At 43.4% G+C, this 27,221-nt stretch overlaps 1 protein-coding gene across 1 annotated transcript in view; it reads right to left on the reverse strand.

The window, feature by feature from the left end:
- Positions 1-27,221, reverse strand: part of STAB2 (stabilin 2) — a 152,992-nt gene that overhangs the window by 113,017 nt on the left and 12,754 nt on the right. The window contains exons 4-10 of the mRNA XM_058568547.1: positions 24,789-24,874; positions 23,864-23,933; positions 15,658-15,753; positions 9,742-9,867; positions 8,582-8,778; positions 6,854-6,987; positions 31-164 (exon numbers count right to left, since the gene is read on the reverse strand). Coding sequence (XP_058424530.1) covers positions 31-164; positions 6,854-6,987; positions 8,582-8,778; positions 9,742-9,867; positions 15,658-15,753; positions 23,864-23,933; positions 24,789-24,874 — 843 coding nt within the window. The remainder of the gene's footprint in view (positions 1-30; positions 165-6,853; positions 6,988-8,581; positions 8,779-9,741; positions 9,868-15,657; positions 15,754-23,863; positions 23,934-24,788; positions 24,875-27,221) is intronic.

Below are 27,221 nucleotides of genomic sequence, written 5' to 3' on the forward strand. Positions count from 1 at the left end.
ATGTGGAAATCTGCACCCATAGCTGCGTACCGAGGAGGGAGATGAAAGTGGTCAGCCTTCCTTGCCATTTTCCTCTGGGTTCAGTGTTTAATTCTCTGAGTCGCTCCATGATGTTTCCATAACATGTTGAGCCATCACCCACGTAACCTTTCTGGCAAGTGCATCTACAGAGAGGGTGAAAACACATTCTCAGGGTCTCAGAGCCACTGAGTGGTGAGAGCATATATTCCAACTCCCTCATCTGCGTCCTCTTCTGCAAAAGACGGGAAAATGATGCCAGAGTGGGCCAAGGACAGAGCCAGGAGAGGAACACAAACACAAGGGAGCATTCCTGGTGCAGGGCCTGACATAGTAGGCCCACAAGAAATGGATATTTAATAAATTATGTGTATCTATGTACACTAGATATCTTGCAGACTCTTCAAAGTGCGGTTAAGAGACCGTGTACATCAGAATCCCTTGGTGTGCTAACCACAAATGTAGAGTCTAGGGCCCCACTGCAGAGCCACGGAATCAGACTAACCTACTGAAGGCAGCCTCAAGTAAAGATTCAGAGCTATTGATCTGCTTAGAATCCTCTTCCCCCTTCCTTCCTTCCTGGCTGAGATCTCTGCTCAACTGTGCCTTCCTTAGGGAAACCTTCTTTGATCATCCATCCTCCTCAACCCAATGTAGATCAGGTCCCCCTTAGTGTGTACTTTCATGGTACCACGTAGCTCTTCTCTGTAGCTCCAAACCCAGTTGTGATTTTATCCTAACCTGTGTGGTTATTTTATTAATATCTGCTTCCCCATCAACTTTGAGAAGAGTGAAGGCAAGGACAGTGAGTGTATTTACTCACAGGATCTAGCACGGGGCTTGGTCCATAGTAGGTACTTAACTAACAGTTGTACAATAAATAGTCACTGAATTAAAATAAATATAGAAACAGTGTGAGTCACAGAAATTTTATACAATAGTTTAGTTTCATAAGAAAGAAATAGAGTTAAAGATGCAGTTAAAGATGCACTAGCAAGAGTGTGCTGGTAAATGTTGAACGACCAGCTCTCCGGGGGAAAAAATCGCCCTGATTTGCAGCATTTGCCAATTTCCATGGTTCATACTTCCACCTTGGCCAATCTCAAACTACCAACGTGATGCCCACCAGCTTGCAAAATTCCTGAAAATGTAACAATCAGCTCTTGTGAAGTAATGAGTCCTGCTCCCAGCACATCACTGCTCCCTAGCAAAGATGAGTGGACAGCTGGCTGAAATTGGCAAGATGCTGAGAAAAGTAACATTCAGCAGGATCCTGGAGATAAGTGAGGAACCAAACAGGGTAGGGGAAGAACATTTCAGAGAAGAGAGAGGCAGGGATGCTGTGGTCATACCACACCACAAGTATAACTCGTGTTTTGGAGAATGTTGCAAAGAACAATTATACACTCATTAATCCAGTCGTGTTTTTAAATATGTGCCCATGGCGAATAGATATATATTCAACACGTGTGCTAAGCAAACGTTTCGGAGTCTTATCCTCCTTGCCTGGATTGCCGCAATGACTTCCTAACTGGTCTTTCTGCCCTTAGTTTTCCTTCTCTCAAATCAGTCCTTCACACAACCCCCTAGTGGTCTCTCCAAAAGGGAAATCTGGCACCTCGGTGCTTAAAACTTGCACCAATTCCTTTCATCTACAGAATAAGATGTAAGTGCTTAGCATGGCACGCAACGCCGTCAAAGGGGGATCCTGCTCATGTCTCCTGCTGCTGCCCACTGCAACTTCCAAACTGCCTGTTTTAGACTGTGATGCCCTCCTCAGGCTGTGTGCCCTGCCAGGAATGCTCTCCCAGCCTCACCTTACAGCTCAGGTGTGACCTGCTCTAGGCAGCCTTATCTGACCTCCTAAGCCTCCCCTGACAGGAGCATCCTGGCAATACCACCATTACAACCCTTTCCACCAAAATGACCTCTTGCCGTGTTGTCCTCTTTGCTAGATGGGAAGCTCTCCTAGAACCTGGGTCCCACCTTATTCCTCGTTATATTCCAGCACCTGGGACAGCACCCCACTGTTGAACTGATTATTTTCTAAGTACCTACTTAATTCTAGGAACGTTGCTAGGTAAGAGGGCTATAAAGATGACAACAACAGATCCTTTGCCCTTTTAACATCTCACATGCTGGAAAAGGACCTGAAAACAAATAATTTATAGCAACATGATAAGGCCACATAACCTCCTTGAGTCCCAGTTTCCCCATCTATGAAACGGGTTACTAACACCTTCAGGGTTGTCGATAGAAGAGATAATGCCTAACAAACAGCTGGCGCAGTGACAGACACATAGAAAAAGGGCAGTACTTGGCAGATGACAATGACAACAATGGTGATGATGATGGAGATGGTGGCCATGACAACAACAGTAATGTGGAGGGGCTGGGATATAATAGGACAAGTTCATAAACAGCTAACTCAAGTTCCATAGTGAGCGCCATGATAGAAGCTTGAATATGATGCTATGGGCACGGAGGAGGAAGTGACTAATGCTGCCTGGGGAGACGTGGAACAGGTTTTAGGAGAAAGCAACATTTAAGCTAATTCTAGAAAGATATATATAAGTTTCGCAGCCAGACAAATGATTGGGAGATCATTTACTGATTGAGCCTTTGGGGTTTTTATAGAGCAGTTGCTCTCAACCAGGGCAATTTTGCTCCCCCTCCCCCTCCCCCGAGACATTTGGCAACATCTGGAGATGTTTTTCATTGTCACAATTGGGATGAAGGTCCCACTGGTATCTAGTAAGTTTACGTCAAGGATGCTGCTAAACATCCTACAACGCACAGGACAGAGCCCACAATAAAGATTTAGTTATCTGGCCCCAAATGTCAATAGTGCTGAGGCTGGGAAACCTTGTTAGAAGGAATCTCTAAGGCAGACCTAACCATGAAACAATAGTCTATTTAATACAAATACAATCACATAACGGTTTCTTATGTAAGCATCAACCTCCTCTGCAAGTATTGTGCTACAAGAAGGTGAATTTAAGGAGGTAAAGAGGGAGATTGGTAACTCTTGGAAGTGATACAACAGTCATTGTTGAAAATTAATCCAGCTCTAAGTTACTAAGTTTCATTTGACAACAACTCTGAATAGCAAGACAAGTACCTTTTACAAACTACTAAGTACGTTTCTCTCTAACGTTCCCTAAGTCGTGACGAGGCCAATGATCTGTTTTGTGTCAAGTGACTTGACTTGTCTTTTCTAAGGATGGCAGAGGAATTGTATTTTAATGGACTCAGTGCTGAGTGGAATGTATGAGACATAAACATTTTTTTATTTTTATTTAAAATCTCTGCCCAGAGTCTGAGACTTCATGAGACCCTTTTCTGACTGAAATGTTCTCAGTTGGGCTGTAAAACGTTCACAGCATTGTCTCTTTTGTTAATTGGTTCTTTGTTAGGTGTAAGGGTCTCCTTCTGTCTTAAGGCTTTACAAACACCCGTAAGCCATTTGTATCTTATAAGTTATGGGATGGAATTAATTCCATTTAATGATGGGTGAGATTTAGTTAAATTATAGGGTGTCCCCAAAGTCTTAGTATGCTTGCTTCCTTCATTTCCTCTTTGTTCATTTCCTTCCTTCATTGCTTCATTCGTTCCTCCAAACTCTCATTTCACTGTTTTTATGGGTGCCAGAGGTTGTAATAAGATGAATAAGACATGGACCCCCAAAGACCTTACATTCTAATTGGGGATTGAGATCAATAATGATAATAATAGCTAACATCTATTGCTAGCTCCTATCCTAGTTACTCACTAGGGGTCTTCTTATGGTATCTTATTTAATACAATATTCCTATGAGGTGAGTTCTGTTATTAGCCTCATTTCAGATGAGGAAACTGAGGGACAGAGAAGTTAAGTATCTCACTCAAGATCACACAGCCTGTAAGTGGCAATGTCTGTGTTCATCAACACTGTGCTGTGTACTCATCATAGTTCCGAATGACAAAGGTTGGAATAGAAGCACTGAGGGAGGAGCATCTGAGTGGACTGGGAGGACAGAGGAGACATCCTAGAGGTGGAGATGCTTGAACTGAACAATGAAGAATCAATGCGTTAGCCTGATTCAGAGGAGGTGGGGAGGGAAGAATGCTGTAAGCAGGGGGAACAGCAAGCGCAAGGGTATGCAGTTGGGAATAGCAGGGCATGTTTGAAAAGCAACAAAGAGTTCGGTAGAACTAGCGCCAAGGGTGTGTTCACGAGAGTGTGGAGATAGTGTTGGCTCATCCACACCTACTGCAAGCAACCACCCCCTGGCCATACCCTGGTGGGGATGGTCCCAGGAAGAGCCTGTGCAGGTCCTGGGAGCTGGTTTGGAGCCCTTTGGGCAGAGAATTATGGGGTTCTGGGTACCCGAGTGTGGTCTGTGAAGGGGGCTCAGGCTCTGGGGGAGCATGTCCTCTTGGTCCTCCAGACTCCTTGTCCTGATGTAGCCAGTGGAAGGCCAGAATGGGGCCCTCTAAAGTGCAGTGCCAGGGAAGAGGCCCGTGCCACCCAAGTCTAAAGGTCGGACTGCTGGAAACACATCTGGAAGTGGCCGAGCTGGTATTTAAACCCAGGTCAATCTGGGAAAGCCCATGCTCTCGCCTCTGCACCATGTTGCCTTGGACACGGTTCTTGGGAAGATTGTTCACGTCATGGAATCCTAATCCGTACAAGTCTTATACAAACATTGAATAACATCAGTGTCACTAACGTTCCAAGAGGATCTGGATTTCAGTGTTGTTTATTGTACATCTGTACAGTTGGAATATAAATCACATGTTTTTCAATATGTCTGCTCAGTCACGTCCATTCTTTTCAGCTGAATTGAACCAAATAACAGAGAATTTTAACAGACATGGAGCTCTTTGTTCTTCTTCCTAATAATTCAAATGGAGCTTAGAGTTTAAAAGCCTGCCTACATACATTAACTTGTTAGCTCTTCCCAGGGAGATATTCTTGGTCTCTAGCCCACTTGTCAGGTGAGAGAATTGTGGTTCAGAAAAGTTACATGACTTGTCTAAGGTAACCCCGGTAGTGAGTGATGGAGCCCACATTTGAACCCATTCTTCCTTATTGGGTGGTCTTCCATGACTAATGCAGTATGATTTTGAATATTCTGCATAAACTGACTGCCATATTGAGGAGGCATAAAGGAAATATTTTTTATCCTAGGTGAACTAAATGACCTGAACAAAATTATTGATGGCCCCATATTTTATCAATGTAACTTAGCTAGCCTGGGCCTCTTTCCAGCTGATGACAGTCAATTTGGGGGGAGGGGAAGGATTGGGGAGGTTTGTGAGTGACACACACAGCCCTAAAATTCATTGTTAATTCCACTGATGTTCTAAACACATGTTTTAAGGCAGTTTACATTGTTCTAATGTTCTAGTTTCATTTTTTGATTTTATCTTTTCAAATACAAAGGAAAGAAAGTGTTTAAAGTATTTTACTGAAATTTTCTCAGAGGATGGTAAAAAGTGTGTAAGCTGGCTTGTTTGGTTGTCAGTAGTACTGGAATCTGTGTTTGAGGAGAGGATGTGCCTGTATACATGTGTGTTGGGTGCATCTGTGCCTATCTGCATGGCTGTGGTGTGTTTGTGAGTGTGTTCACGTGTACGGGGTGATTTCTGTGCACCAGGTTCTGCTCAGAGATTGATGGATTTAATCCTCATCACAGCCCTGGTTCTCCCCATTTTATAACAGAGGAAGCATCAGTTCATAGAGGTTAAGGTAAGTGGTAGACGGGATTTGAACCCAGGTGTTCTGACACCCAAGGTCTTTCCACTCCACCCATGATGAGTATGGATCGACTTATTTGATAGAAGATGATTATCATAAAACTTATCTGGGCAAATCCACATATTCAAGACCCAAAGGCATGGGAAATAAAAGGAATGAACTTCAAAGAAGGTAGAAGGGGGCTCCGGAAGCACAGAAACTGTTTAGTGATTACATGGTTCAATGTCTGTTATGGTTTTAAGCTCACAAGGGCAGAATGAGTGCGTCACAGATGCTGATGACAATGAGAACTGAAAGTGGCACTGAGATAGAAGCCTTGCTTTGGGAGTCAAAAGACTGGGGTTCTAGCCTCAGTTTCACCCACTAATTACAACATAATACATCTGTAAAGCAGTTTCCAGAAGGTTCTCTCACATATTCTTCACAACAATGTTATGAAGTAGACATCACTGTGCTCGTTTTTTATATGGAGAAACCGAGGCCAGAGAGATGGTGTCACTTTCCCAAGGTCATACATCTGATAGACACCAGTCCAGAGACTCAAACCCAGGTCTTAAAACTCCAAATACCATCCCTTCCCTCCACACGAGCTGCCTCTGCCTCAGGAATTTTCACACAAGTATTTTTACTCATGATAATCCCCTTCTTTTGAAACCTGGAGTCCAGGAAACACTGTAGTGTTTTTTCACTTTCTCCAGTCTTGTTTTGCACCACTAACAAGCAATATTTCATGGACAAGGAAACAGGCATATACATTAGAGGTCAAACCCCTGTAATCGCAACAGACATGTGTTTTCCCAGTGACAGTGGCTTCCGTCTCCCACGCTCTGACCACTTAATACCATGTTATCAGGCCAGGTCGATAGTTCAGAGTGTTTTAATGGTCATTATAAAGGAAAAAATTTTGGAGTGATTCATTGATTAAACAAAGATTTTTTGAGTACCTACTATGCTCCTTGCATTGTGCTATGTGGAGGTGGGATGGATACAAGGCTGAATAAGACACATTCCTTGCCCTTCAGGAACTGCCATCATTGACCAGCCACCACTTTCATCACTTGGAAATATGGTGGTGGAACTGAAAAGACTTACTTGGTTTGGCCTGGTGCGATGGTGGTGCAGTTTGCATTCCTGTGACAGGGGTTATTAGATTCACAGATATCGGTCACACTGCACCCCACTCCAGGTACAAAGTTGCGATAATGTTCCTTACACTCACAGTGAGACTTCAGTAGACAGGGAGAGAAAGACAAATGGGGTTCTAGTTAGTCACTTAAGCGAACATTCTTCTTAAGTTCATATCTTTATTCTGTCATAAAAATTAACTTGGGGTACGTCCAAAGTGTGGGCTTAAACTAGAAATTTGTCAAAGTAGCTAGAACTGGAAATCACATCTATATATCTCATAAGTTTGGAAACTCATATCTCTTCTTTGTCATTTACCTTTTCAGTTTTCTTGTTTGCTAACCCTGGACCACCCTGGCACCATAATGCCTGGTTTTAGATTGTCTACAAGTGAATAGAGATTGAGGTTCAGATGGGAGGTATTATTGCTCTAGAATAAGCAATATTCTCCAGACAACGGGGAATGTCTGGAGACATTTTTGATTTTCAGAATAGGAGAGGGGGACAGTACCACTTGAGGCCAGGGATGCTGCTAAACATCCTACAACGCACAGGACAGCCCCACACAACAAAGAATTATCTGGTCCAAAATGTTAATAATGCTGAGGTTGAGGGACCCTGCTTTGGAATAATGGAATAATGAAAGCACTGCTTCTGTGTGAACAATAGATGGTTTCTAAGACTTGACAATCTGCCTTGGGACCCATTTTTTAAGAGACAAAGTATATTTTTAATCTCATTCCCAGGGTCCTAAGACCTTGATTCAGGCTGTAACATAAGGGACCTCATTTAGAGGGAGGGAGTTCAGCCCTTTGCGTGTCTTGCAAACCTGCCTTGGAAATTGATAGCAGAAATGTTGTGTGATATATTCTTTTTCCTCTGAGATGAGGTTGGGTGGCTTCTCTGAAGGAACTCCAGGAGCATTCCCAGGGGGTGCTGATTAGGCTGCTGGGGACCCATGACTCTGTTTGGGGCAGGCACTGAAGCCTTTCCTCCTATCCAGGCAGCAATAGCCTTCTGTATGATGGATTTCCTCCACTGCACACTTGACGTGCAGTTATGGGTGTAGTAGGCATGCACTGAACATTTGATGGATGAATGAGATATTAGGGAAAGGGCTCTTTCAACTGGACTCCTCAGCAAAGGTCTCCTGACCAAGCTGAATTTTAGCAGTCAAGGTCATGATGTGATTTAGAGGGGCAGGGTCTCACCCTAGAATATCCTCACTGCTCTCTACGATCTCTCAGTGCTGCCTGACATTTTATCAGCCTTCATCCCTTTGACACAGAGTATTTTTGGATTTGAGTCCTCTCTTGCTTTGAAAAGACATTAGAGAGAATGGAAGATTGTGGGTGAAAGTCAATTACATATTTACTGAAGACTTGGTTAACAGTTAATTTGTTAATCTAATTTGAGTTGTGTGTATATTTTGTCAATCACCAAATAGGACTGTGATGGAAGAGACAGTTAAGTTTGGGGAGCTGGGAAAGTGTGAGTTCAGAGGATGGACTGGGGAGGGAGCACACTGAGGTCAGCCCTGAGCACAGGGAGCTCTCTACGGAGAGGAAGCCCAAATTGAGCACTGAAAGGGACAACTGGGAGGGCACAGAAGACAAATTATACCAATGGCACAGTTCTAACTTTGGGGAGTGGTCCTACTTCTATTTGCACCAGTTCCCTGCATCATTAGCTCACCTGTCCGGGTCCATCATATTTGCACACCGTAGACTTTGTAGGGCAGTTTCCAAAGTTAGTTTGGCAAGGGTCCACTGGTAAGCACACTTGGCCATCCCCACGGTAGCCTTCTTTGCATGTACAGCTGTGCCGATTTGGTCCCAGGTATGTGCAATGAGCGTGAAGGTGGCAGATATCTTGTAAACATGGATTGATGGCTTGAGAGGCAATGACAAAATAAGAGGCAGTTACCACACTCAGGGATGGAGAAGGAAAACTAACTGTGAAGGGATTGCAAATCACAGCTCATCAAAGCCACAAAGGCACTTCAATAGTTTTAAGGGAGAGAGTAAGAAACATTTCATCTTACCCTACCTGATCACCCCCCACCTACCAAACACATTTACGGCTATGAGAGATTATAACTACAAATAGTGTGTTGATATATTATTATGCCATGTTATATAAGGAATTAAATATAAAATAGCATGAAAGAAAGCACTAATGCTTATAGAATTTATAGTATGTATTGGGCCCTGTTCTAAGCATTTGCCATACATTAACTCAGTTAATCCTTACAACCCTCCAAGGTGGGTACCATTATTATCCCCATTTGATAGATAGGAAAATGGAGGCAGAGGCAGGTTAAAGAATTTGTCCAAGGTCCTGTAGTTAGTAATAGGCAGATCTGGGATCTGAACCCAGGCGGTCTGGCTCCAGTTCCACGTTTATTACTAACATACAAATACAACCTCTCACAAAGCAAATGAGCATGAAATGAGAAGGAAGGAAGGAAGGAAGGAAGGAAGGAAGGAAGGAACGAAGGAAGGAAGGAAATTAGGGAGAGAGAGAGGGAGGGAGGGAAGGAGGAAGGAAGGAAGGGAGGAAGGAAGGAAGAGAGAAGTACTACATTTTATCATAATATTGATTCAGGTTATATAAAATAAAAACATGTAGAAATCTATATATGTGCTTTGATAATAGGAGAAATCACCATTTATTGAAGAGCTACCACATGATGAGCATTTTACTTAGCACTTCTTAAATATTCTATTCAACTGCATAGAGAGAAATAGAAGTGGTCATTGTGTTAATATTAGAGAGGTTGTGTTTTTTTGTTTTTTTATTGAGTGACCTAAAGATCTCAATTAATAAACTAGCAGGATCTAAATTCTACTCACGCTCGCAGTATTTGCCATCGCCTTTGTAATTGGGAAGGCATTTGCATTCCAGTTTTGTTCCATCTTCGTTGGAAGGTGAGCATCTGGAATTTTCTGGGCAGAGCAAGGCTGCACATTCAGGGATGGCTGCATAGGAAGAGTGTTGAGGTAACTGCATTAGTAGAATAACTAGCTCTAAAAAACTCAACAAATGCAATATTCCCTATTTACTAAAAAGTAATACAGATTCACTGCTAACAATTCAAAAAATACAGAATGTACAAACTAAAAATTAACTTCTTATATTCACTCTCCCATCCCACTCCCAAAACAACCAGTGTCAACAACCAATATAATACATTCATTTATAAATTTATTTATATGATTTTTTAACAAAATGGAATCTTGTTAAAGTATTTAGGAACTTGATTTCCAATTTAACAATTTAATTTAACAATTAAACTATTAATTAACACCTTTGGAGAGGATATGGAGAAAAGGGAACTCTTATACACTGCTGGTGGGAATGTAAACTATGGAAAATAGTACGGAGATTCCTCAAAAAATTAAAAATAGAACTACCATAAGATCCAGCTATTCTACTTCTGGGTATTTATCCAAAGAACACAAAAACACGAATGCATAAATATTTATGCACCCTTATGTTCATTGCAGCATTATTCACAGTAGCCAAGACTTGGAAACAACCTAAGTGCCCATCAAGGGATGAATGGATGAAGAAGATGAGGTTATATATACCCAATGGAATACTACTCAGCTCTAAAAAAAGAAGGAATCTTGCCATTTGTGACAACATGGATGGACCTTGAGGGTATTATACTAAGTGAAATAAGTCAGAGGAGAAAGTCAAATACCATGTGATCTCACTCATAAGTAGAAGATAAAAACAACAACAACAACAACAACCAAACACACAGATACAGAGATTAGATTGGTGGTTACCAGAGGGGAAGGGAGGAGGGAGGGGGGTGAAAGGGCTGACAGGGCACATGTGTTTGGTCATGGATGGTAATTAGTTTTTGGGTGGTGAACATGAGGTAGTCTACACAGAAATTGAAATATAATGATGTACACCTGAAATTTATATAATGTTATAAACCAATGTTACCTCAATTAAAAAGTAATTTAACAATATATTATGGAGGTCTTTAAGGATCTGCTTTAATCTCTAATAACTGCACAGTATTTTATAATATAGACGGGACATAGATGGCTGTTAAAAACTATAAAGAGTCTGACATATTAGCCAACTTGCAAAGCTAACAAGTTGGGCTGACACAATTTCGTGGATGCTGGTAGAAGATATGAAACTCTTGGGTCAGAGATGAAGGACAGTTTATTACTCACATCAAGAGCAGTAGCCAGAGTTTAAGCATATTTGCACTGGTTCTTCCAAGCCCCAATTCCCACAGGGCAATGCAAAGAGGGTCAAATTGAGACCTGAACATGCGGTGGATTTTATTACAGGAGATGAGCCCTGATCTTAGGGAACCAAAGTTTTTAAAATAATAGGCAAGATATTAGTTAGGGCCCAAACAGGAGACAAATATTTGAGCAGAGAAAGTTTTAGTGTAAAGACTCATGAACAGAGAATTGGAATAATGGGGAATTGGCTCACGACAGTTAAAAAGAATTCTAAAGAATAAAGGAATAGCAGAAAAATAAAGAGCAACCACTACCCTCAGGCTGAGATAAGTACCCAAGGTAAGCCCTCTTCCCTCCTGAGCTGAGATCCAGATGTCACCGGGAAGGGCATGGCCTTGGTCACTGCATGGTGGAGAAGGTGCTCAGGTGCCTTGATGGTGAGATTTGCTGGAAATCTTTCCTCTGGGGCTCCAGGGAAGGTCATCCACAGGGAGGGGCCAAGCCTCAGGACTCAGTTTGTGCCTGGGGAAGCTGCTTGCCACTGGGTGCCAGTGGAACCAGGAGCTAAGAAGCCACCCTCTCAGAAGTGTAGTGTTCTTCTGTGTGTGGCTTAGGCTGGGGCAGTTTCAGAGGCCGGATATGTGGGATGAAAGTGGGGTGGCAATCTCCCCAGATGGCTGGTCCTGCAGGGCCTTTGGTGTGCATGGGGCTGAGAGGGTGTGCAGAACAGCATGCCCCTGGGCTGGGGCATGGGCCTGTGCTGTCCAGGGCTCCTGGCTAAGCTGCCACTGCCTGAGTCAAGCAGTAGACACAGTATGCTGTGGCCAAACTCTGGAAGAAGCTGAGCCCTGCAGGCACCTAGCCATGGAGAAACTGTATAGGGCTGAGCAGTGGAGAAAAACTATGTTCTTCAGGAGCCTGGCGAATGAACCAAACCAGAAACAGAAAGAGAAAACGCTTCCTCCGTCAGTGTCCCTCCAGCACCATCTATTGATAAGCCTTCGCATCTTGCTGGCTGGCAAATGAGAAATATTTACAAAGCTCACCTCCATTGTCACAGAGCAGGCAAAAAGGGTGAATTTGGAGCTGAGAGGCACTCCATCAATAGCCAGCACAGGCAGTAAGCATGCCTGCACTTTGCTCCCGAGGGAGACCCTATATCATCCAAGGCTGTTCGCTATGCAAACATCCTTGAAAAGATGTTGGAACAAAGGGAAGTCAGTGTGCTGCTCTCAAGATGTGTGCAAATATGAGAGATTCGTGGAGAATTGTCTCTCAACAGTGGCTATGAATAAAAAATTCACACAGAATACTTCCGTCCCTTCCATAAAGTAGGATTGTTGCTGGAAGTGGCTGCCCTTTCATGATTACATTTTCAACCCCTCTTTGCGTCCAGGTGGGGTCATGTGACTAGTTTACATTAATGGGGGATGTTGAATGGAAGTTCTATGTATTGTTCCAAGCAGGTGCTTCTCCACCCTCTCTTCTTCCTTCCGTGGCTCAAAGCAGAGCACTCTGAGGTGATACAGAATGGCAGAGGCACAAAATGGAAAGATCTGGATCCCTAATCACCACGTGGTGGGACGCTGGTGTCAGCCAGGAACACCCACATTGGACTGTTACATGACTAAGAAACACACCCCTGTTGTGTTAAGCCAGAAGTTCCCTAAATTCTCAGGTCACGGTGCCCTTAGTGTCTCAATAATTTTTTCACGGCCAAAAGAAATATCTACGAAGTCCATTTATTAAGTTGTAAGAACCAAAGAATTCAGTAGCTATTTATGTCATGAGAACTTAGTAGCCATTTGAAAAAGTAATATGGTTAATAGAGAGATAAATATTTTTATTTACTTTTAAATAACCATATTTACTTACTGTTGGGACATGTGAACTTGTTGGACACTGTGCAACTTCTTAACACTTGGAATCAGATTGGAAACTACCACCCTCATTCCATTCGAATGATTTTTGCACACTTGCTTTTTATCACAGAAACCACTGAAAACGCAGCTTTGTAAAGATATGATATAATTGAAAGGAATGTAGTGCTACCTAAGGTTGAAAGCGTGAACTAACTCAAATATCAGTTCATACAGCATTCTACAGATGTATCACCGTTTCCCTCAACAATTTAAAATATCCCATAGCATCTCTATGAGTTTGATGTGATACCTTAGGATGCTTTGGTGCAGTTTTGGAACCATAATGTTAAGCCATTACATTTTTGGGTTTATTTCTTACAGCAGCTAGCATTATCCTAACTCGTATAGGACTTGCCATAATTTATTCAACCATTTCCTATTGATGGGCATCCAAATATTTCCAGCTTGTTTTGTTCTTACAAACAGTACTGTCATGAATTTCTTTGTACGTATATTCTTACCTACTGGTGCTTACTCCTCCCACCTCCAGGTAAATTCTGGAATTGGGGCTGGAGCAGCAAACAGTAAGCATACCTTAACATTTAATAGATAAATTTCCTTCATAGGTTGTAGCAATATATATCCCCACTGACAATACTGTAATTTTTCTCACACCCATGAATAGATATTATCTATCTTTTTAATCTGTGTAACATAGTGGGCAAAAAACCAAAACCAAACCAAGTCAAAACCTCCAAAACTCCAAAATATTGCTTCATTATGGTTGTAATTTGCATTTCTGCGATTCCTAGTGGGGTGAAGCACCTTTTTTGTGTTTGCTGGCTAGTTTTCATGTCTTCTCCTGAGAATTAGCTGCTCCTTGGCCAATTTTGAAACTGGATTCGCGGACTTTATACTATCATAAAAACTTTTCTGCCATGGGGATTTGCAGATATTTTTGTCCCATTCTATTGCTTATCTCTTGACTCAACAGAATTGTTTTGTCATTTGGAGGCAAATCTGTGTGTGTTCTTTCCACTAGGCTGGCTTCTGGGCTGGGTCTCCTGTCTTATTACAAAGGCCTTTGCTCATGAGCCCTTTGGGCGATGACAGGAGTGACTGCGGAAGGAGGCTGACTGACGTCTGCAGAAGGGGTCGTCCTATCCACTTGCATTTCATTCTACTGTTGATTCACATTGGTTGTTTGCATGTCTGTCTCCTCCACAGAAGAAGGTAGAGGCTATATTTTATGAATCCTCCTTACTACCACTGCGCATAGCTCCTCCATGACTTTCAATAAAGTGTTTGAGTTTGTTGAATTTGAATCTTGTCCCATCCCTTCATGTTACAGACCAGAAGAGTAAAACCAGAGCGTAAGTTAAGTGAGGCTAGTGTCAAAGGCAGAATGTCCAATTTCTTAATGTCCGAGCTCCAAATTCACCCTTCATCACCAGCTCTGTGACAACGGGCTGGATTCTCAACGTTCCTCCTTTACAGTGATGTAAGTTTGGCCAGTAGAGGGCGCTGGAGGGCCATTGCAGGAGGACAGGGTTCCTCTTCCCCGTGTGGTTGTGCAGCGTTGTGTGCTTCTGCTGGGTTTGCTTGCTGCTGCTTCGCAGTCTGTCGGTGATGTGAGTGTTTGAGGACATCCAGTGATGCTCTGCCCAAGCTGTGCACCCAGAGTGTACAGTCCCTCAGTGACCTCATGTCCTAGGTCTGGACCCAATGACCACTTTCCTGCAGCTCTCCCCACACAGGCACTGCACACTACAGTTTTATCACCCACAGCACCCCAACTCCCTCTGTGCACTTGACCACAAGCCTCAGCTCACCAGTGCCCTGGAGGCTTGTTCCCTGCCTGCCTGGTGACTGTGATCTGATGCTGGCTTGGGCAAACCAGTGGACTTCTCCTCTACCCAGTGGGCTGCCATCACACCTTCTCCAACAAGATTTGAAACCAGCCTGGGGATGGCCACCCCCTTTCCAAGTTTGTTCTTTCTTTGTTATCCTCCATCAGCCCTAGGTTCACTTTGCATTCTTATAGCCACTCTCCTAACATAGCTTACTAATTCTTTATATTAAACTTGCCTTGTTTAAATCACCTTGAGGTTTCTACCTCTTGATTGGACCCAGTATGACTGACTGTTTAAAGAATTTCCCATGGATTCAAAGGATTTGAGTTCCAGCTCTCTCTATTTACTAGTTTTGTGACCTTTAGCCTTGGTGGGCCTCTGTTTCCTGTGAATGTGCTCTGCCTTTGAGACTTGTAATTGAGAACATACCTTATCTCCCTTACTGGGTGGCTAACTTGTTGCAGTGGCCTCAACTGGTTTCCCAGCCCCAATGTTTTCCTCTCCATTCTGTCCTTTACACTGCCACCAACTTGACCTTCTGGGAACATAGCTACAGCCATGTTACTACACTGCTCCCAAACCTTCTGTGACTTCCAATCTTCTACACTATCTCTTCTTCTCTCCTTTTCTCCCCTCTTCTCTTCTCACATCCCCCTCCCTTCCCTTCCTCTTCTTTTCTTTTTTTCCTCTCTCTTTTAAATTTTTAGTTTTCTTCCAGCAAAACGTTTGATGGTGCCTCACCCAGGTAGAGCCCCGGTACACGAATACAAAATTGAAATGCATACATCTGTGCCCATTTGATCTGGTGTGGCATTAAGGAAACTAGTGGTACTCACGCTGGTCACAGTTGGGGCCAGTGTATGCAGAGTAGCACTCACAGGTTCCGTCACCACCTGTTCCACTGTTGCATACTCCATGCACACAGCTGCACACTGCAGACAGAAAAATGGGGGAATTTTCATTACCTGATATAGACTTTTTCTAAAGATTCTGGAAGCATAACGTTTTCAGATAGTGTTTATTGAGAATCTGCATGATGAGATGGGGAAAACCATGGGTTTGAAGTCCTAGAGACCTAGTTTGAATCTTGGCTTCATTTTCCTTTTATTAGTTTCAATTTATTTATGTATGACATGTGGATAACGATGCCTACCTCAGGGGATTTCTATACAGTTAAATGAGATAATATATATAAAGCAGACCATGCATATCACGTGCACTGGAGTTCTTTTCTCTACTTTCAATCTAGTTACTTCATCTTTGGATACCTCAAAAAGAGAATTAACTTAGTTTCTCGTATACACTTGTCACATTTAAAAGGGAAATGCTACCACTGACTCAATTGCTATTGGTAGCAGGAATCTATGTAAATAAATCCTATTTCCCAAATGATGGGGCAATGCAAGTATAAAAAGAAATTCAAAAGGGCAGAGAATAACTATGCCATGTTTTCTAGCTTGAAATAGATGACTCTTCAGCCCAGTGACAGATTATTTCAGGAATGAGATGTGAAGAGCGTTTAGAATAAATGGTCAACTCTTTAGCACCTAGTTTGTGGCTCGTTTGTAGCAAGATTTATTATCTTGCTGAGTTACCAGCATCCTATGCCCAGCCGTCTGTGAAGCATATTGTATTAGTTTTCTTTTGCTGCTGTAGCAAATTTCTACAAACTTAGTGGCCTAAAACAACACAAATTTGTTATCTTTTAGTTCTGGCAGTCAGAAGTCTGTAATGTGTCTCACTGGGCTTAAATTAAGGTATCAATATGGCTGTTCTGGAGACTCTAAAGGAGAATATGTTCCTTTGCCTTTTCCAGCTTCTAGAGGCCACCTGTATTTCTTGGCTCATGGTCCCTTTCTCATCTTCAAAGCTGGCAATGTCAGGTCAAGTCCTTCTCATGCTGCCATCTTTATTATTCCTCTCTCTTCTGTCTTCCTCTTCTGCTTATAAGGACCCTTGTGATTACATTGGGCACACCTGGATAGTCCAGGACACTCTCTTACCTTAAATCAACTGATTAGCAACCTTAATTCCATCTGTAACCTTAATTTCCCTTTGCTGTATAACCTAACATATTCACAAGTTCTGGGAGTTAGAACATGGCCATCTTTGCGGGGAGGGCATTATTCTGCCTACTGCACACGTATTCAATGTGTGTAAGCCAACTTAATATTGATTCAGATGAAACATAATTAAGAAAACTCATTTGCTTAAAAACCTAACCAAATACCAGAAAAGCAAGGATTAATAACATTTAAATGTATTCCAAACATCTAATAAGCCATAAAATCCTTTGCAATTTTTCCCTGTTGTGTCTCCTACCCCAAACCCCTGCTCTTCATATCCACTGGAACTGTCTTTGTTCAGATGCTTATTGTGTTTTGCCTGGACTATTGCAGTAGCATATTACCTAGCTTTGCTGTCCAGTTTCTCACCTCTCCATTCCATCCATTTCATTTGGTCAGTAACGTCATAAGTGTGATCTTCCCCCAAATATCTCAGTGACTCCCAATTGCTAACCAAATGAAGTTTAAATTCCTCTGTTTGGAAAACAAGCCTTTCTCCAGTTTGACTCCAACCTGTTTGATTTTTCATTTTCATCTTCCACCACTTTATTTCATACATTTTATGTCCTAAGCACATGAGATGACTCACTAGTTCACCTTCCTTCCTTCAAAACACGTATTAAACATCTACTACATTCAGGGTGCTGTGCTTGGGATTAATGAGGCAAAGTCCTTGCCCTCAAAGAGCTCATGGTCAAAGGGCAGAAGAAAGCAGCCATCACAATGCAGGGTGATAAATGCTAGGACATGATGGGCCCAGGGCAATGGGAGTTGGCCAGGAAGAGATGGATGGGGCCGGCCTAGGAAAGACCGTGCTGGGTGGAAGTGACAGGACACGCATCCTGCACTTTCACACCTCCAGGTTTTTGCCTCTGCTGTGCTTCCTCTTGCATGCCAATGGAAGTCCTCCTCATCCTTCAAGGCCAGCCATTGACCCCACAATAGCAGAATCTGTGTCCCTCTCGGCTCGAACAGCACTCTCTTTGTAACTTGTCCACTATCACATCCCACCGCAACTAATATAATTTTAGCAATGCCTCAAGCCAAAGAGCACCAGGATCACACCAGTGGTCAAACAAAGTCAGCAGCAAGGGCGAGCGGTCATGGAAGAAGAAGCAGTATCCACGCGCGGCAACCAGGAGAGGCAGCTGTTGGGTTATTGTTATGGTTGCCCATTGTCATTGGTTACTTCTCTGTTCAGACGTGATGATGCAGTGGCCTAGTTTTTGCCTTGTTCCAGCACACATATAGCGAGTCTCTGATGGTGATAGCCTGTGAAATTGTTTATGCGCAGCGGGGCAACCCCACAGTCCAGCCGGGAGCAATGAGGCCAATGACCAGCCGACAGCTGTCAGGGCTGCTTTCTTCTTTCTCAATCCCCCTCCCTGCTTCTCCCCACAACATCTTTTACAGTGCTTTATAACAATGCCAACAGCTGCACAACTCAATTTTAAATAAGGACAGTGTCCGGCTGGGCCGGGATTAGGGTGGGGAGAGTGAGGCAGGAGAGCACAAGTGCAGAGTTGGATCCTGCCTTTATTTAACAACTTGATGTTTTGTTCAATAATATAATTTATTATTGTCACGGGTTGAGCTGTGTCCCCCAGAAGGATGTGTTGGAGTCCTAACCCTCAGTACCTCAGATTGACCTTATTTGGAAATAGAGTTGTTGCAGATATAATTAGTTAATTTAAGATGAGATCATACTGGAGTAGTGTGGCCTGAATCCAATATGACTGGTGTGCTTAGAAGATGAGTAGAAGAGACACAGATGTAAGAGGAGAAGATAGCCATGTGAAGACAGAGGCAATGATTGGAGTTATGCTGCCGCAAGCCAAGGAATGCCTGGACCTCTCAGAACCCGGAAGAGGCAAGGAAGGATCCTTTCTTAGAGGCTGTGAAAGGAGCATGGCCCAGCTACCATGCTGATTTTGGATTTCTAGCTTCCAGGACTGAGACACTAAATTCCTGTTTTTTATGCTACCCAGTTTGTGGTGCTTTGTTACAGCAGTCCTAGAGAACTAATAAAATGATTTATAGTGATTATCGAAGTTTTGATGCCTCCTTCAATTTTGCACCGGAGGCATGTCCTCACTCTGTTCACCCTAGAACTGGCCCTGCTTCCCTTTATTGGGTATTTACTATCTATCAAGCATTTTGCCACATCCTTTACATGCCTTATCTCATTTGTTGCTTACAGCACCCTGTGAAGTAGAGCTCATTAATCCTGTATTACATATGAAAATGGGAGATAACTAGATCAAGTACTCATGCAAGTAATTGAAGAATTGAATCGGATTAGCAATTGTCATCCTCCCTCCAAAACCCAATTTGCTACTGTTTCTATTTTAGCAAAGCACTGTGATGTCCATCTACGGCTGTAGCTTCTTGGAACAGACGAGTTCCGGAGAGAAGTCAAATTGGTCATGGAGATAATTGGGGTGAGGAGGGATGTCCTACGGGCTCAGTGGAGAAGACTCAATTCAGTTCAATTAAAAAATACCTACCCAGCTCCTACCTAGCGGCAGGCGCTGTGTTCGGCACTGGGTATATACATATGAGTAATTCACAATATCTAAATTCAAGGAGCTCACAGGGTAGTGCCGAAGCCAGACTCTAAGTGATACAATGACAGTGTGTGTGTCCTAAATGTTGTCATGCAGCCAATGGAAAAAGACAGGGAGGCAGAAGCGAGGAGTTGAATGTGGCTCAGCCCCTGCTCCCAACCTAGAGGCTAACAGCAAGAGCTGTGCTTGTGGCTAAGCTTCCCCTCCGGGCTGCGTGGTGTGGGTCCACGGCCCTGGCGTGAGCCTCTCCCTGTGTCCTGTCTTCCGGTACAGTCTCTGTGCTGGATTAACTGACCTGGCACCAACAGCTTTCGGGAGCCTCTGACATGCACTGCAGGGCTGCCAACTGTTGCCAAGAGAATGTCCTTGGGAAGGAGAAGTGAGTGGCAGAGGGATTCTCAGATGGTCATTTAAAGAGCCCTCCCTATTTGTTGAACTGGCCTCAGCAAATTTCTAGAGACACAGGAAACTTTGGGTATGTGACTTTAAAGTGGTCAAAGCCATGCCGTTCGGGTCAGGGGGACAGTCAGCGAAGACCCCGGTGATGTGCTCCTTGGCAGGGTAAGCTGCTCCCTCTCCCGTGTTCCTGTAGCTTCCCATGTGTGCTGTGTACACTGGATCATAAGTGTCACCTGCATTTCCAGCTCCTTGGGGACGGGGACCTGATCTCTCCCCTCTTTGGGTCCCCATCACCTGTCAGGCGTCTAATGCATGGTGGGTGCTCCAGGGGCATAGCAGTGCAGTACCTGGGCGCCCAGACTCTGGGGTCAGACACCTGGAGTTAAATCCTGCCTTGTCCCCCTAATAGCTGCATAACCTTGAGAAACCTCTCTGCTTCTTTATTTATAAAATGAGGAACTCAGCTTGACGAGTTGTTGTGAGGATCCAAAGACATTATGCATGTCAAGACTCACACACAGCAGGCGCTCAGCAAATGCTAGCTACTGTTATTAACAAAACATGATTGTGGGATTGATTTGGGGTTGCGTTAGAGCAAATTTGCTTTGCATCCTGTCCTAACCGGGGTGAGGCACTGAGCAGGCTAGGCATTGACAGCAGAGATGAAAACCCTTGGCTGATGCAGCTCTAAATCGTCTCTAAACTAATCAACAGTCGTGTGGGAGATCGCTCAGGGAGCAGGTTCAAGTCAATGTTAAAAATAAACTGTGGGTAATAGAGCTGTCCTACTTACAGGCAAAACCGCCACCTCCACCGGACCAACGCCTCATTAGATGAAGCAACACTGGCACCCAGTGGATGCCCAGCTGAAAAGGCTTGCAAGTTTCCCTAGTCCTTGCCAGTGGGAAATGACCAGCCGTCACTGAGCCATTCACCCATTCATTCACTCACTCATTCATTCATTGGTGGCTTGCATACTGTTGGATTGTTTTTGTCCTCACTTAATACTTGCTTCTATTGATTGAGTGCTTGTGACATGCTGCTAAGAGCTTTGCTATGTTGTCAACCCCGAGAGGTAGGTGTCACTATTCCTGTTTTATGGGTGAAGAAGGCTTAGGGAGGTTAAATAGCTTGCCCCACGTCACTCGGCAACTGGCGTTGGTTTCAGACTCAGACCAGTCTGATTTCAAAGCCTGGTCTCTTAGCCGTTATGTGCTAGAGCTGCGCTATCTGATATGGTAGCCGCTAGCCATGTTTGGTTATTTAAATTTTAATTAAGTAACGTGAACTAAAATTTACAATTCGGTTCCTCAGCTGCACTAGTCACTTTTCAGGTGCTCAGTGGCCACATGTGGCTAGTGGCTACCGCACTGGACAGCGCAGATATAAGACATTTCTATCCTCTCACGAAGTTCTATTGGATGCTAGAACTTAGTGGTTTTTCTCCTGGGTCTCAGTTTAGGTTTCCAATTTCCTTACTTAAAAATTTAGGTTTCTAAACCATCTTTCTCCCTTTCACTTGCCCTTTCTCCACGGCACAAGCAAGTGTGAAGGGAAGCCACTTTATTTAAAAATGTTTGGAATCTCCATGTACCTCTGTGCTCATCAGCAACCAACATCAGTTTCTTGGAGGCAATGTGGGTCCATTTTCATTCTAAATTTTCACCCCCAAACAATTACTCGGCTTTCTTGAGAAGTAAGCAATGCTGGATGCTATCTTTTTTCTTTCCCATTTCAATATTTACCTAAAATATGTGGTTTAAATTCTAGTATTATGGTAGGGAAGGGCCAATTTAGAAGGCATGTTATTTCTAAACAGTTGATTGATTATATTTTAGTTTACTGTCCTTTAATATAATCTATAATCTTAAAAACATGCAGAATACCAACATCTGTTTTAAATTTGCTTTTGCTAACACCCTTATGAGATAATCTTTTATGGCGTGGTGGGTGAAGGAAAACACAAGATTGGGGGACACTAGAGAGTAATAGGTAACTATAATAATAAATGTAAAATTTATTGTGCACTGATTATCTCATGAAATCTTCACAGTAACCCTAAAGAAGACAATATTATTTCTACTTTTACAGATGAAGACCCAGACAGACAGCGTCAACTTAAGGTTCCCACCATTAACAGCCTTGTGGCTGAAACTCAGTTTGAGTCTAAACTTGGAGCTTTAATCACCTCTACATGAGGCCTCTCAAAACCATGCTTCTGGGTCAGGACAACACGGCCGGAGCGAATTAGATCATTCATTCATTAAATCATTCACTCCGCACTCACTCATCTATTCATCCGGCCAACAGAAGTGCAGTGTATGCGTACCAGGAAGGCAGCACTGTGGAAGGTACTGGAGATAGAGAGGTATAACAGTGCCTGCTTTCAAGGAACCCATGGATTAGAATGAGACAAGACCTCTGCTGTTGTGATGAAACTTATCACAGAGTGTGCAAACTTATGGGGGTGGGACGTCTATGTGTGTGTAAGTTTTCTCACAAAAAATATTTGAATCAATACAGTGTCGACTGAATTTGATTTTTCCATAAAAGCCAGAGCTGAGGTGGTATTGGAGAAAGGCCACCAGACATATCCTTTTTTGGGAGACCATGGATCTGGCAGACACTGTCCCTACCATGCCTACATTCTCTAGGCCTTTCCAATCCCGTGCATTCCAGTTCGCTATCAGTAGCCTGTGAACACTTCCCAGGAAGGCTGCTGAGCACTCACTGGGGGCTGGAAGTGCCAGGGAATTAACAATCCCCCCCGAGTGACCGCATGTATTAGATTCCTATTGATGCTGTAACAAATTGCCACAAGCCTGTTGTCTTAAAACAACACAAATTTATTGTCTTACATTTCTGGAGGTCAGAAATCTAAAATTACCGTGCTAAAATCAAGGTGTTAGTAGATGCATTCCTTTCTGGAGGGGAGAATCCCTTTCCTTGCTTTTCCCAATTTGCAGGGGCTGCCCACATTGCTTGGCTCATGGCCCCCTTCCATCTTCAAAGCCAGCAAGGGCTGGTGAGTCGTTCTCACATTTCATCACTCTGACACTGCATCTTCTGCCTCTGCCTCCCCGCTCCATTTAAGGACCCATAGGATTACATTGGACCCACCTGGATGATCCAGGATAATCTCCTTATTGTAAGATCAGATGATTAGCAACCTTAACTCTACCTGCCACCTTAATTCCCCCTTGCCATGTAAGGTAACATATTCCCAGATCCAAGGGATAAGGATGTGGACATTTTTGGGGGAGTCATTACTCTGCCTACCACACCATGACTCCCTCTCCCCTCAGGTCAGATGACTCCGGGGTGAGTGCTCTTCACTGACTCCAGAGCTCCCCAGGGGATTAAACTCTGGTCGTCCACACTGGTCTCTGGCTTGACAACATACCCTTTATTTCCCCATGTCACTTTCTTCACGTTTCTTGGGGTCACTTCCCAAATATGCTACTTGTACTGGGTTCAGGGTCTACTTCTAGGGGGAACCAAAAATAAAAGGATGGACAAACCAGTGTCAGGTTTGTTGTTTGTTTGTTTAATCTGCAAAATGGAACCAACAATCTATGATCCCCTCAGGTATTTGTGAACTCCCAAAGGAAGGGACAGATTAAAATGTAGTAGGACATCTGGGGGAAGTCGAGGCCCCTGGGGAGAAGATGAGCGCTGAGACTGGGATCTGGAAAGACCTCAGGGAGAGGCTGAACAGGCAAGGAATAGGTGAATGTTGGATCCTGGAGCCTGGAGAGAGGGAATCGTATGCCCCTGAGTTTGCCAGAAAGTTTTACTGGTGCTGAAAACCCCAGGAAACACTGTCTCTCTTTTCAAAGGTTGCATTTTATCAGATGTGTTGTCAATCCTTTGTTCTTCCTGTAGACTGGTTATATACAACTGCTCAGTGTTTTCCCCTCAAGAACAGTCTCTCTGGGTCTTCAGCTGTGTAAGCTATGTTTGACTTTCAACTTTTACACATGCATTTGATTACACAAAATCAGACATACCTGCTGAACAGCTGGGTCCAAATAGGTTGTCATCAGCACAGGTTTCACAGGCTGTTCCACCAAACCCTTCCTGCAGAACACCCCAGATAGATGACATTAGACCCAAGTGACCTGTGTTACCCAGGCAGCCCTTGCAGTTCTAAATGATGGTCTGGTCAGTGTTTGTTTCTCAAATATATCTTCCCTTTGTGCCTACCCTGAGGTTCCTTCTTTCTATTTCTTCCTTTATTCTTTGCTGTTTTTATGTTATAATGCATACACTAATCCCTGCATCACTTTTTCCTGAGAGTCTGGAGCTCTTCAGAAGAAAGCTGCCTTGTCAGCCCAAAGATATAAATACAGACCAAGTGCTAACAGCCACATCATAATTTCCCCCAAGAGTGAAATGAAAACGCAGTTTTGCATTTCTGAAGACAGTTGAATTCAATCCTCTTCAGAAGGATTTCTTTGTATTTAAATCATCTAAGGCTTGAAGCTTTCAAAAAGTCACTTTCATGGGATAACAAAGAAATTCTTCTATTGGCGGACCCAGTGCTTGACCACAGGTGCTGAGGACAGCACCCAAGAGCAGTCTGCTAATAGTGGTGATTATTAACAGTAACAACGACAACAAAATTCTATAGCCTATATAGTTTCACAAAGTATTATCTCATATATGATCTCATTTCACTTTTTTAACAAGTGCAATCACATAGGTATTTTTATCAAACCCATTTTACAGATGGGTAAACTTAAGGCTGAGAAGTTAACTGACTCACTCAAAGGTCTCCAGCCTCTATGGTCATTTTGTTGCAGGTCACAAACTCTTTTTACTAATATCACTACTTCTTAGGGACTCCATCTAGTATGTGTATGTTTAAGGAGGGGCGAGAGTTAAAGAGAGGGAGTAGAGTCAGGGAGAAGGAGAACACGATTCTGAACTTACTTGGCAAGAGCAGCTTCCATTTCCTTCCATGCCATCTGCACAACTGCCCCTGCCGCTGCAGGGGGACTTTGCTCCTCCTGGGCACTCTAGGGAATCAAAGATCTCAGAGTCATTCATTCATGACCGCCCACAAGCATTCTGCAAGGATGCATTGAGCATCTACTATGTGCTGGGTAGTGTGCTAGTTGCCGAGGCTAAGAAATAATTGAAGACCCTGCTGGCATCATCAAGGTTTACATAGGGGATGTAGTCAGGTGCTGTAATAGATGGCATCAGGCTGTCTACCATTTGTTGAGTATCTGCTACACACTTGACAATTATATAGTTGAATATTCCCATCGCAACCCTCAGGGGTTGCTATTGGTGCAGGTTAGCAGATCAGGAAACTGAAGTTCAGAGAGGTCACATAACTTGCCCAAGGTCTCACACTTTGTAAGTTGCAAAGCTGGGAATTTAGCTCAGCCCTTAGCACAACTCCTAAGTCAGGCCTCTTAATCAGTGTGCTAGACAGGGTATTGAGGGAGCCCAGAGAAAGGAGCTATTGATGCTGCCTTGGGGAGTCTAGGTGACATCCCCGAGCAGGAGTCATTTAAGCTGGAGTTTTGAAGGTTTGTAGAAGCTGGCCATGGTTAAAAGGGAAGGGAATATTTGGAAGAAAGAACAGCAAGTAAAAGTCTCAGAGTTGTACAAGGACATGGCCTGTTCTGGGAATGATATAAAGTTTTGTAGGGCTGGAACTTGGGAGTTGGGGTATGGGAGAAGTGGTGGTTGATGAAGGCCAATTAGGATGGTTGAGGCCAATTAATGAAAAGCTTTGTGTGGCAAGCAAAGAATTTAGATTTCATTCGAAAGCTGATTCCGAAGAAAGATGGGTTTTGCACTTTTGGGCTGTGCTAGACCCAAATCGGAGCCTTTGTAGACATTAATAGAGGATTTCACAGTCATTCATTAAACAATAAGGGAATCCCTACTATGTGCCAAGCATTATATTACATGTTACGGCAGAGGGACATTTAGCTAGAAAGTCAGATATTACAATACCCAAAGTCAAATAGACGATTCATAATAATGGTAAGTGGCAAAAGTTTAAGATACTGCTGTGATGAGGATGAAAAAAAAATTCTGTTTGTTTTAATCCTTGCTGCTGTTCTACACTTTGAGGCCCGAGTCAACATGGATGTAATGCTGATTTGGATGAGTTCTGACTGCTAAAATAAGGGATCTGGACCAGCGAGCACCCAGCAGAAATCACGCAGTGGCCATGAAATGTGTTCGTGTGAATGAGGCGGGATCAAACGTTATCCCAAATTAAAGTTAGCAAGGCAAACGCTTTCCACAAAACAGCAAATAATATGGAGTTCTAGATAATGATGAAGGATGCGTGTATTTACAACTCACAGCAAGCCCCAGATGTAAGGTCGTATTTTTAATCCCATTTTCTAGATGAGCAAGCCGAGGCACAGAGTAGTAGAGTGACTTGCTCAAAGTCCTGGCAAGGAGTAATGAGAGACTCACTTGCCCTTCCTCTACCAGAAGTGTCCACCTTCCCGCCCTCCCTCCACAATTACCCCATCAACAAAGACCTTTGTCCAAGGCTCTCCTGTGCCACAAGCTTGCTCTGCCATATATCTTCCGAGAAATCAGCATCCATAGAAAATGAAAACTAGTTTTCGGAAAAAGAGACTTCTAACCACAGAGAAGCAGTTGTCCCGAAGAGACCCTGATGGCTCACTTAAATTAATAGGCTAGTTCTTTAAAGGGACATTTATAACACGCAGGTACAGAGAGGTGAGAGAGTCGAGTTGCACACCTGTAGACTGTGTTCTCTCTGGCTCCTGTTTCTTTCCTGCATGCAGAATGTTAGTAAACTATGAGCTCTAGATTACGTGTTTTGAGTCTGTGGTCTTTTTTCCACAACAGTGGCAGAGCCAGGCTTCAAGCCTTGGCAGATGCTCCAGAGTCTGGTACACTGTTCATCACTGTGCTCTATACCTATCAAGGATGGCTGTACGTCAGAGTCACTGCCCAGATAACAGAAATGTTTACGAGGTGAGCAAAGGAATAGACACACTGACATGTAGCTAATATTTATAAATCACTTTGAAAACCAATACAATGGTTTGGGCTGCTCTCACCAGCTAGGGCAGTGGCTACGCAAGATGCTAGACTTTGCAATCAGAATGCTCTGGGTTAGAACCCCACGTCAACTCTTTGCCAGCTGTATCCCTTTGGGAAAGTCAACGCCTGGCTCTGAGATTCAGTTCAAGTGTCTTCCTGCAGGTTGTGGTAGGGACTGGAAATATTGGGTGCTCAATAAATGGTGGTTGTTATTATTAGAGTGGACACGCCCCATCCTCCCCAGTTTCTGTTCTTTCAGGTTGGCAATTTAACAGGTACAATACTCAGGGAGTAAATTATTGGGTACCTGTTTGA

This window comes from Diceros bicornis, chromosome 25 (assembly GCF_020826845.1).
Source record: "Diceros bicornis minor isolate mBicDic1 chromosome 25, mDicBic1.mat.cur, whole genome shotgun sequence".
NCBI lineage: Eukaryota > Metazoa > Chordata > Mammalia > Perissodactyla > Rhinocerotidae > Diceros > Diceros bicornis.